Source organism: Salmo salar, chromosome ssa03 (genome assembly GCF_905237065.1).
Source record: "Salmo salar chromosome ssa03, Ssal_v3.1, whole genome shotgun sequence".
Taxonomy (NCBI): domain Eukaryota; kingdom Metazoa; phylum Chordata; class Actinopteri; order Salmoniformes; family Salmonidae; genus Salmo; species Salmo salar.
In genome coordinates this window covers 37,366,332-37,378,906 of record NC_059444.1, presented here as the reverse complement: position 1 = coordinate 37,378,906, position 12,575 = coordinate 37,366,332, and the positions used below count along the sequence as shown (strand labels likewise).

At 42.8% G+C, this 12,575-nt stretch overlaps 1 protein-coding gene across 1 annotated transcript in view; it reads right to left on the bottom strand.

Annotated features, from left to right (window-relative positions):
- Nucleotides 1-10,624, bottom strand: part of LOC106600218 (protein-glutamine gamma-glutamyltransferase K) — a 38,923-nt gene extending 28,299 nt beyond the window's left edge. The window contains exons 1-3 of the mRNA XM_014191538.2: nt 10,398-10,624; nt 2,535-2,815; nt 2,180-2,371 (exon numbers count right to left, since the gene is read on the bottom strand). Coding sequence (XP_014047013.1) covers nt 2,180-2,371; nt 2,535-2,802 — 460 coding nt within the window. The 5' untranslated portion in view covers nt 2,803-2,815; nt 10,398-10,624. The remainder of the gene's footprint in view (nt 1-2,179; nt 2,372-2,534; nt 2,816-10,397) is intronic.
- Between the last annotated feature and the right edge of the window lie 1,951 nt (nt 10,625-12,575).

Here is a 12,575-nt window from a genome sequence, read left to right as displayed (position 1 = left end):
GGTGGCGTGGCGAGAATCTGTCTCCGCACCATGCGCTCTCACCACTGGTGTCCCCCAGGGCTCTGTTCTAGGCCCTCTCCTATTCTCGCTATACACCAAGTCACTTGGCTCTGTCATATCCTCACATGGTCTCTCCTATCATTGCTATGCAGACGACACACAATTAATCTTCTCCTTTCCCCCTTCTGATAACCAGGCGGTGAATCGCATCTCTGCATGTCTGTCAGACATATCAGTGTGGATGACGGATCACCACCTCAAGCTGAACCTCGGCAAGACGGAGCTGCTCTTCCTCCCGGGGAAGGACTGCCCGTTCCATGATCTCGCCATCACGGTTGACAACTCCCTTGTGTCCTCCTCCCAGAGTGCTAAGAACCTTGGCGTGATCCTGGACAACACCCTGTCGTTCTCCACTAACATCAAGGCGGTGACCCAATCCTGTAGGTTCATGCTCTACAACATTCGCAGAGTACGACCCTGCCTCACACAGGAAGCGGCGCAGGTCCTAATCCAGGCACTTGTCATCTCCTGTCTGGATTACTGCAACTTGCTGTTGGCTGGGCTCCCTGCCTGTGCCATTAAACCCCTACAACTCATCCAGAACGCCGCAGCCCGTCTGGTGTTCAACCTTCCCAAGTTCTCTCACGTCACCCCGCTCCTCCGCTCTCTCCACTGGCTTCCAGTTGATGCTCGCATCCGCTACAAGACCATGGTGATTGCCTACGGAGCTGTGAAGGGAACGGCACCTCCATACCTTCAGGCTCTGATCAGGCCCTACACCCAAACAAGGGCACTGCGTTCATCCACCTCTGGCCTGCTGGCCCCCTACCTCTGAGGAAGCACAGTTCCCGCTCAGCCCAGTCAAAACTGTTCGCTGCTCTGGCACCCCAATGGTGGAACAAGCTCCCTCACGACGCCAGGACAGCGGAGTCAATCACCACCTTCCGGAGACACCTGAAACCCCACCTCTTTAAGGAATACTTAGGATAGGATAAAGTAATCCTTCTAACCCCCCCCCCCCTTAAAAGATTTAGATGCACTATTGTAAAGTGGTTGTTCCACTGGATATCATAAGGTGAATGCACCAATTTGTAAGTCGCTGTAAATGTACAGTTTTGTTTAATGTTGTGTGAGTGTATGAAATTTGGTTTGTCTGAAACGTTGTTCCCCTTGCTGCTATTGGATCAGGTCTCTCTTGGAAAAGAGATATTTATCTCAATGAGAATAAACCTGTATAAATAAAGGTAAAAAAAATAAGAATTCAAAAAAAATAAGAAATTGACAGAGGTTGTTTGAATTTCCTCAATGTCTCGTATTCTAAGTTTCCACCCTGGGCCAATACCCTCTCTAATGACATAGAGGTAGTGTGCTCTTATAGCACTGTGCCATGCCAGGGGATGGTCTGTGTGGAAAATGAAGTTGCTTACATAGTTGCTCTTCGTAGCAGTCAGCAAATAGTGTCTCTGGATTGTAATTGAAGAGCTTTTTTTGTACTTATTCTATCCACGTATTGTTATTTTTAATATCCATGGGGTACTCTTTATAGTCCTTGGTAGTAATAGTCCATTCAGGTAATTTTGTCCAAAATCAAGGTTTTAGGTATGGAATTGTGATTTGGATTAAAGGTTTTGATGTTGAGGTTAGTATCCTGCATAAGTCCTAGTGAAAAAAATATATAGTTTATCTATATTTATCCAACTCTAATTCTATATTTTTGCAGAAGAACTCAGGAGCCCAGGAGCCCATGCTCTCCAGTGTCTCTGTTAGTGTCCTCTTGCCTGGACCTCATTACTACGGAGGTTTAGAGTGTGAAGACCACAGTCACAGCCTCTCACTAATCAAACACAGCACTGAACACATTTCCATCAACTGTGTGTCTTGGGTGAGGGGTTGTGCATGTTGGGTTGGGGCTTTTGTGTATGTGCATGTGTGCGTGCCTGTGTGTGGGTGCGTGTTTGTGCGAGTGTGTGTAAGCAATGTGAATAATGTGAACAATTCTCATGTGTCACAGCTGCTTCAGCCTGTGTTCCCTCCCTGTTTCGGGGAGCCTGGGAAACTGCTGGACACATATGTCCTACTACTCCACACTGTATGATATAATGTTGTATGCAAAGAGCATACTGTACCAAGGAATATAACACAATAGCCTTTTTGTGACAGACATCAAGGTCAGACTTACCTGTCTTGAGGTCCAGGTGGAGTTTGTCTGTGTTGGAGTTGAAAGGTCGCGACAGGTCCAGTTCTATCTGGAAGGTCTGGCCACGTCGGATGATGAGCTCGTTGCCATGGTAACGGTCGGTGTGATGCTCCATGCGGTTCTGACCCGTTTTAGAGCTCAGTAGATCCACCGAGTACACTGACAACATCAACTCTGAGAGAGAGAGAGAGAGAGAGAGAGAGAGAGAGAGAGAGAGAGAGAGAGAGAGAAATTGAAAAAGTTAATGCAATGGTCATTGCTTAAAGGTAGGGCCAGTATTTTTTCCCATCTACATGGGCTTACCATTATGAACTAATTAACTTCACTGCGACTATACCTTCCAGCTTGTTGTCTCCAGCATGGGGCTGAGGGGGCTCAGGAAGCGGGTCCGGTTTCACCACTTCGTCCGTGACAACTGTATCTGGGACGTCATACAAGCTGCTATGGCGTGGCGAGCAGCAGAATATCTTCTGAAAACACTGGAGACAGCCCACCTGCTCCTTAGACTCTGCCTCCTCCTGGTTGATTGCCTCCACTATGGTCAGGGCATTGCCATGGAAACGGCCCACATCAGAACCGCTCGCTGTCAATCGTTCTCCTGGCATTGTGAAAGGGGTGCTACAAAAGATAAAGTTAGAGATGAGATAGTAAGATTGAGATTGTAAGAAACTGTAAGATTGGTCATGCAGACAGTCAGAGATAAATAATAATGATGCATAATGAGGAGTGCCCAATTGACTGAGATTAATCTATGAAATAACATCAAATGAAGATGCAAAAGCATGTCAACAATTCAATGTGAGAGAGGTTAAGTGCACACATGTCAGTCGGACAACACAGCGCACAATTGTCTACTGAGAAAGACTGTTAACATTACTACTCCTATAGTTCAGCCTGTATTTCCCCAATGTAAACCTCTCTTCTGCATGTTCTCGCTGCTTACATTTCTTCTCCACCTCTTTTCCTCCCTCCATTCCTGAAGCCAGCTTGTTTTCTTTTTAAACTTTTCCTACAATTACCCCATTCTTGACTCACACTCTTTACAACAGCCTGCTGTTCCCAAAGCATGCTGTTCCCAAATTCCCCAAACACCCCAACATTCCTCTTGACTGATACCTGACCTTATAGCCCCACCCAGCCACAGATGTGTGTGTAATCTCTATACATGATGGGGACCATTTATCATATTGTCATGACAATGCAAAATGCTTAATTATTCAGTTAGTCTAGTTCATCTGTTTATACCACCATTCATCAAACTGCAAGGTTAAGCAAACCATGAGACTATGAAACTCTGGATCCAGGCTACCACGCTAGAGTCCAGGCTACACATCTAAACATAATGGGGGATCAAAGGTCAAATGTCAAAGGTCAGGAGAGGTAAAAACAAGCACATGAGGCATGTTTACAAGAAGACCAAGATAAGTTTCCAACCATGGTCTCCATCTGTACTGTTTCTTTCGGCTGTGTCTAAACAAAAAAGCCAGTTTGGCTCAGGCCTGGGTTCTCTCCAAGGACCCAAACAATGAAGTCCCTGTGGAGTCAGTTTGGTCTGATGAATCCCTTTTGTAATACACTCACTGCCCTAATGAGCCATAAGCCCTGCACATAGTTAGGAGAAATAAAAGCAGTTGTAAACAATTATGTTTACTTTTATAATTTGCATTGGCAAGACAGAACAGCTGCCTCTGGTAAGACACGGGGTGGCGGTCTGTGTCTATTTGTCAATAACAGCTGGTGCGCAAAATCAAATATTAGTCTTGAGGTTTTGCTCGCCTGAGGTAGAGTATCTCATGATAACCTGTAGACCACACTATTTACCAAGAGAGTTTTCTTCTAAGACCACATTCAACGAGCTGCATAAAGCCATAAGCAAACAAGAAAATGCTCATCCAGAGGCGGTGCTCCTAGTGACCGGGGACTTTAATGCAGGGAAACTTAAATCCATTTTACCTCATTTCCACCAGCGTGTCACATGTGCAACCAGAGGGGGAAAAAAACTCTAGACCACCTTTACCCCACATACAGACACGCATACAAAGCTCTCCCTCGCCCTCCATTTGGCAAATCTGACCATAATTATATCCTCCTGATTCCTGCTTACAAGCAAAAACTAAAGCAGGAAGTACCAGTGGCTCACTCAGTACAGAAGTGGTCAGATGATGCAGATGCTAAGCTACAGGGCTGTTTGGCTAGCACAGACTGGAATATGTTCTGGGACTCATCCGATCCCATTGAGGAGTATACCACATCAGTCACCGGCTTCATCAATAAGTGCATCGAGGACGTTGTCCCCCACAGTGACCGTACATACATACCCAAACCAGAAGCCATGTGTGGGAGCTGTTTTGGCCTGTTTATGTGATGTGTATATGTTGTCTATCAAGTGTTATTTTTACTTGTTTTGTACACTAGAGGGCACTATATGTTGGGGTCATGGGTCACTGATCACATGTGTATATAGGTAACCAGGAAGGGATAGAACAGGTGAGAGGAGAGGGCATACAGTTCTTACCATATCACAGATATAGCTTATAGAATGCATCTCTCTCTACCTTTTTGTATACGAATATGTGTTTTGGAGCTATCCATATTTTATATGTGCAATAAATGGGAACTTCACACCAAAAGAGTAACGTTTGGAAAGGTGTTATGGACAGCTCTCTCTGGTGCCAGTGGCTTTTCATAGGGAATTGCCACCACAATGGATTACAGGCAACATCCACACTGAGCTAAAGGCTAGAGCTGCTGCTTTCAAGGAGCGGGACTCTAACCCGGATGCTTATAAGAAATCCCGCTATGCCCTCAGACGAACCATCAAACCAAATACTGGACTAAGATTGTATCCCACTGCACCGGCTCTGACGCTCGTCAGATGTTGCAGAGCTCGCAAACTATTACGCACTACAAAGGGAAGCCCAGCCGCGAGATGCCCAGTGAAGCAAGCCTACCAGACGAGCTAAATGACTTCTATGCACAAACCTTTTGATAATAACAAATGGTAAGATAGTTCTGTGACAGCTCAGAGGGAGGAAAGAAAACAGCTGGGTGAAGAAGAGGGGTGTGTTGTACATGGTGGGTTTAGCAACTATAGCTGTGTGTGTGTGTGTGTGTGTGTGTGTGTGTGTGTGTGTGTGTGTGTGTGTGTGTGTGTGTGTGTGTGTGTGTGTGTGTGTGTGTGTGATTTAGAAACTTGTCAGTCTATATGCTGGTCCAATGATGATAAACCTGTGTCTCTCTCCCTGTTTCTCTCCTGCCCAGTAAGTTTGTTTTGGCAGCTAGCACCATGCAAGCACCGTTGGAATGCACATGGGTCACTGAGATAAGAGCCTTTAATTCAATGCAGTTTCCCAACAACAACACCCACACTTTAAATGCTATGGGTTGAAGGCTGCTTCACCAACACACATATAAAAAGTCACTCAAATTGATGCCAGATGTAGAAAACACCCACTATCAGCATTTGTTTGCAAATTAAATGGCATACAACATGCAACCTATAGTACGACTGATTAATTCGAATTCATGTTTTTGTGCGATATTCCAAATTCCTGTATCGCAAGAATCACTGTTTTGTTATTTTTCGTTTTTATGAGCGTTTGTTTTGGCAGCTAGCACCATGCAAGCACCGTTGGAATGCACATGGGTCACTGAGATAAGAGCCTTTAATTCAATGCAGTTTCCCAACAACAACACCCACACTTTAAATGCTATGGGTTGAAGGCTGCTTCACCAACACACATATAAAAAGTCACTCAAATTGATGCCAGATGTAGAAAACACCCACTATCAGCATTTGTTTGCAAATTAAATGGCATACAACATGCAACCTATAGTACGACTGATTAATTCGAATTCATGTTTTTGTGCGATATTCCAAATTCCTGTATCGCAAGAATCACTGTTTTGTTATTTTTCGTTTTTATGAGCGTTTATGTCCGCTTGTTCTCGTTGTGTTTTTGGTCTCGTCTCCTTCGCTCCTCTGTGCTGTGTGCACCTTTCCATTTACACCAGAGATCTGTCTCCGTCCTAACAATGGGAGTCGTTGTCCCAAAGGCAAGAAGGCAGGCGACAAGCTTAGGCCCAAAATATTCCCATTGAAACGCATTGGCCTTATTTTGGACAGATTTGAGCAAGAGTGAAACCTCTCACCTTGCCTCTTTCTATGTGGTTTACACACATACCAAGCGCTTTCCTCTCAGAATTGGCCATATGGACACCAGAACACATTGAGACATTATTTTACTGTAATAGAGGAGAAATAAACTTTTCAATCGATACCCTTTTTATGTCTCAACTACTCAGTTGCGCACAGAGCAGACACTAGTAAAACAAGAGTATCAAATGAACATCGATTTCTGGAAAATGAATGCTCAGTTTGTCGTGCGCGACATTGGGGTACCATGTATCGCTAGCAGTATTTCAGCCAAAGACTGTTATACTAGCTGTCTAGTCTTTTTTTAATTGTGTTTTATACATTTGCAATAAACATAAAACACAATTATATAAGGAATTGGCAACTTGTTCTCATTCTGAGAAATAAGGTAGGCCACTTGATTTCAAGAACTTAAAATATAAAGATTATCTTGGCTATCACTAGCGCGTGGGCTTGAGAGATTGTTGAGACCTGTGTTCATTTTCTATAGCCTAATGCCTGCTCCAAGAAGTTTGTCATTATCAGTGAATGTACATTATGCATGGTTCTAGTTAAATTTGTAACAAAAAAGGGAATTTTCATAGACAGACTTGAAAGCCAGATCAGTGATTATTGCACAAAAAAGCAGGTTAAACTATTTTGATAAACTCATTCAATTAGTAGTGGATCTTATGGTTGTGGAAGGCTTATATTTAGCCTAGGTATAACTTCACAAGCCCTGAGATCATTAGATTATTGCTGACTGTTTAATTGTGGAAGGCTTATATTTAGCCTAGGTATAACTTCACAAGCCCTGAGATCATTAGATTATTGCTGACTGTTTAATTGTGGAAGGCTTATATTTAGCCTAGGTATAACTTCACAAGCCCTAAATGCATTAGATTAGTATTTTACATTTAATTATACAATAATCGAGATATATATTGTGAATCGCCCATAACTTTGAAAAAAATTGAGTCTAGGTGATATGGTCTAAAAATCCTAAAATGTAGCTTATCCCCTCTTATTTGACAGGAAAGGTCCTTAGACCACATGACCTTTATTTAACTAGGCAAGTCAGTTAAGAACAAATTCTTATTTACAATGACGGCCTACCAAAAGGCAAAACATCACAACAAGAGCGACAACACAACACTACATAAAGAGAGACCGAAGACCACAACACAGCAAGGCAGCAACACATGACAACACAGCATGGTAGCAACACAACATCACAACAACATGGTAGCAACACAACATGGTATCAGCACAAAACATGGTACAAACATTATTGGGCACAGACAACAGCACAAAGGTCAATAAGGTAGAGACAACACAAAGCAGCCACAACTGTCAGTAAGAGTGTCCATGTTTGAGTCTTTGAATTAAGAGATTGAGACGAAACTGTCCAGTTTGAGTGTTTGTTGCAGCTCGTTCCAGTCGCTAGCTGCAGCGAACTGAAAAGAGGAGCAACCCATGGATGTGTGTGCTTTGGGGGTACACATGTGTGTGTCACAGGTGAAAGGGTACAACATTAAATATATAACTTGGCTATTCATTTATTTTTGGGTTCTAATTTTGATCTTGCCCTTTATTCAACTATTCAACTCACCATCAAGTCTCTGAATGGGGTTAGGTGTGTGGGAGTGAGGGTGGGGGTGTGTGCCTCTTTGGGTCTCCGGGACCAGGATTGAGAAGCACTGCCTTTGAACAATGCACACTGAAATTGTAAATCATGAAATGTCTAATAATAACTTGAAAAATGAATTATGTGGAGGCCAGGCAATCTGATGCAGCACTCCATCACTCTCCTTCTTGGTCAAATAGCCCTTACACAGCCTGGAGGTGTGTTGGGTCATTGTCCTGTTGAAAAACAAATGATAGTCCCACTAAGCGCTAACCAGATGGGATGGCGTATCGCTGCAGAATGCTGTGGTAGCCATGATCGTTAAGTGGTCTTGAATTCTACATAAATCAATCAAATTTATTTCTAAAGTCCTTTTTACGTCAGCCGATGTCACAAAGTGCTATACAGAAACCCAGCCTAAAACCCCAAACAGCAAGCAATGCAGATGTCAAAGCACGGTTGCTAGGAAAAACTCCCTAGAAAGGCAGGAACCTAGGAAGAAACATAGAGAGGAACCAGCCTCTGAGGGGTGGCCAGTCCTCTTCTGGCTGTGCCGGGTGGAGATTATAACAGTGCATGCGCAAGATGTTCAAATGTTCATAGATGACCAACGGGGTCAAATAATAATAATCACAGTGGTTGTAGAGGGTGCAACAGGTCAGCACCTCAGGATTAAATGTCAGTTGGCTTTTCATAGTTAGAGACAGAGTTAGAGTTAGAGACAGCAGGTGCGGTAGAGATAGAGAGTCAAAAACAGCAGGTCCGGGACAAGGTAGCACGTCCGGTGAACAGGTCAGGGTTCCATAGCCACAGGCAGAACAGTTGAAACTGAATCAGGCCTCCAGTGTCACCAGTAAAGCGCCATCACACCTCCTCCTCCATGCTTCACGGTGGGAACCACATATGCGAAGATCATCTGTTCACCTACTTCGCATCTCACAAAAGCACGGCGGTTGGAACCAATCATTTCAAATTTGGACTCATCAGACCAAAGGACAGATTTCCACCGGTCTAATGTCCATTGCTCGTGTTTCTTGGCAAGTATCTTCTTATTATTGGTGTCCCTTAGTAGTGGTTTCTTTGCAGCAATTTGACCATGAAGGCCTGATTCACGCAGTCTCCTCTGAACAGTTGATGTTGAAATGTGTCTGTTACTTGAACTCTGTGAAGGATTTATTTGGGCTGACATTTCTGAGGTGTAGTTAACTCTAATGAGCTAATCCTCTGGAGCAGAGGTAACTCTGGGTCTTCCTTTCCTGTGGTGGTCCTCATGAGAGTCATTTTCATTGATGGTTTTTGCGACTGCACTTGAAAAACCTTTAAAGTACTTGAAATTTTCTGGTTTGACTGACCTTCATGTCTTAAGGTAATGAGACATGTTTCTCTTTGCTTATTTGAGCTTTTCTTGCCATAATATGGACTTTGTCTCTTACCAAATAGGGCTATCTTCTGTGTACCACTCCTACCTTGTCACAACACAGCTTGCCTCAAACGCATAATGAAGGAAAGAAATTATAAAAATTAACTTTTAACAAGGCACACCTGTTAATTGAAATGCATTCCAGGTGACTACCTCACGAAGCTGGTTGAGAGAAAGCCAAGAATGTGCAAAGCTGCCATCAAGGCAAAGGGTGGCTACTTTGAAGAATCTCAAATATAAAATAAATATTTTGATTTGTTTAACACTTTTTTGGTTACTACATGATTCCATATGTGTTATTTCATAGTTTTGATGTCTTCACTATTATTCTACAATGTAGAAAATAGTACAAAATAAAGAAAAACCCTTGAATGAGTGGATGTCTCCAAACTTTTGACTGGTACTGTATGTATATATAAGAAAGGCAAAAAATGCCTCATATTTCCATTGGTTGTCGACGCACAACATTATGTGAGGGAACAGGAAAACTTTTCTGGAGGGAGAGAAAATGTGTTCCATGTTTTTATCAGCATGGTATCTAAAATATTTATGTGGAAAGGTGTTGGCAATTGGGAATCCCTCACTTCATGAGCAGAGCCTGGTACCACTGGAGCCAATAACACCCATCACCCTGTGTGTGTGTGTGTGTGTGTGTGTGTGTGTGTGTGTGTGTGTGTGTGTGTGTGTGTGTGTGTGTGTGAGAGAGAGAGCAATTCAGTGTTCAGTAATTCAATGGCCAAATGAAACGTAATATTGTTCACCCAGCTGAGCTAATAACTATCTACCATTTCAAAGTGCCTGGTGTTTTGATTTTTCCATTGGCTACATAAGCACTTTCCTTTGTCTGCCTCTCATGCCAAGTTGATAAGCTACATGTGGTGGATGCAGGCTTCTAGTTGCAAGCTTTCAGCCTATAGGCTACTCACTTGCGAAATTTGCGAAAGTTCTTTACTTGAGTATCGTACCACAGTGTAACTAACTGTCAAGAGTTGTAAGAATGAAATGAACAATTCCTTACTTTGTGTTGAGTGATGGCTTCTTTATTCAACGAAAAAGTTTGAGTGACTTTTGAAAGTTTGTAATATATATCCGTTCGTGTATTATCAGCTTCAAAAGTTTCAGCTCATGCCAGTTCTTCTGTCTCTAACAGACGCTTCTTGGATAAGGTTTAGCCTATGCTCCTCTTGCGAATGCAAACGGGACTTGACTTGACACACCCTCTGCCTCAGACAGTTCCACCCTGCTCCCCCCCCCATTATGACATCTAATAAACCATAGCCCCCTATAGAGGACATCCTGTGTGGAGCATCAAGGCACTGCAGCAGACAGCATACATAGCAAACCCGCAGGTTACGCAATAACAGGCGCGTTAGTTTCTAATGCAGAAAGCAGTGGAAACCAAGCAGGCACTTTTTTGGTGGCAACCCTCTTGATGGCAAAGAGAAAAATGTACATTTTAAAGTTAATTTGCAATTTTAGAAATTTTGCCATGCGGCAAAAAGAGAGAAAAAGAAATTATAACAAATTTCATGCAATTCTACTAATTGTACCATGGGGTGGAGAGAAATTAAAGGGCATTTCCGCCACTTTTCAACTTCATATTCATCATCTTCAGCACCAAACCAAGGTCTACATACATGAAAACTGTAACGGCCGTCGTCAGAATGAGACCAAGGTGTAGCGGAGGATGTGTTCATCTTAAATGAATTTATTCAAGAAAGAACACGTTAGACAAAAAACAAGAAACCGACAGCCAAACAGTACTGTCAGTTGCAAACACTAAACAGAAATTATTCACCCACAAACCCCAAAGGAAAAACAGGCTGCCTATGTATGACTCTCAATCAGCAACAACGATCTACATCTGTTCCTGATTGAGAGCCATACACGGCCGAAACAAAGATAACCACCAACATAGAAAAAGAAACCTAGAACGCCCACCCATGTTACACCCTGGCCTAACAAAAAATAGAGAACAAAAAACCCTCTCTATGGCCAGGGCGTTAGAAAAACTGTGCGTTTCTCTGTCTGTGGTTAAAAAATGAAGGTCCTAAAAAAATGCTTTTCTGTGACATCACATGGTAGAATCCATTTTTTTTCTTGGCAAACATTTCAGTGGTCATACCTTCCTGTGTGCTGTCCCGTATACAAAATCAAATCAAAATCTAATTTCATTTATCACATGCGACGAGTACAACTGGTCTAGACTTTAAGTGTGAAATGCTTGCTTAAGAACCTTTCCCAACGATGCAAAGTTTAAAAAAGAATGATACAAATTTTAAAGTAACTAACACGAGGAATAAAGTACACAAGAATGGAGCTACATACAGGCAGTACCAGAACAATGTGCAGAGGTACGAGGTACTTGAGGTAGATATGTACATGAAGGCAGGGTAAAGTGACTCACATCCGGATAGATAATAATAAGAGCAAAATAAAGAACAGAGAAGCAGCAGCAAATTAAAAGTGTGTGTGTGAGTGTGCGCGTGTGTATGTATGTATGTTTGTTTGTGTTGTGTCGGTATGCGTGTGTGTGTGTGTGTGTGTGTGCGTATGTACTGTTTGAATGTGTGAGAGTGACAGTGTAGTGTGTGTGTGTGTGAGTGTGTATATCAATTCTAGTGATTGTTCATTGGGTCAGTGCAAGATAGTCAGTGCAGATAGTTTGAGTACCACTAGTTGACTATTTAGCTGTCTGACTATTTAGCAGTCTTATGGCTTTGGGGTAGCAGCTGTTTCGGAGCCTGTTGGTCTGAGAGCCAATGTTCCAGTACCGTTTGCAGGACGGGACCAGAGTAACAGTCTATGGCTTGGTTGGCTGGAGTCTTTGGCAATTTTTCAGGCTTTCCTCTGACACCGCCTGATGTATAGTTTCCTGATAAACCAGGTTTCTACCTCCCCATATTGACTGATACCATTCAATCAATAATAAAAAAAGACAATACAAGAACAATTTGTGTCTATTAAAAAAAATGATGCCGAGTGCCAGGTCTCTCAATTTTAAGACAATAGTATCAAGCCTGTCTGTACGTCTGGACTTCATCACATCATCTTGCAAGTCTCCATGTGCTGGCTCCATACATTTCTGTGAAAACATACACACAGTCACTGTTCTATAGGATGGTTTTCAATAACACATCACAAAACATTTGATTTGGGTGCTGGGGGGCAAGGAGACCCTTAGCTCCATTAAAAT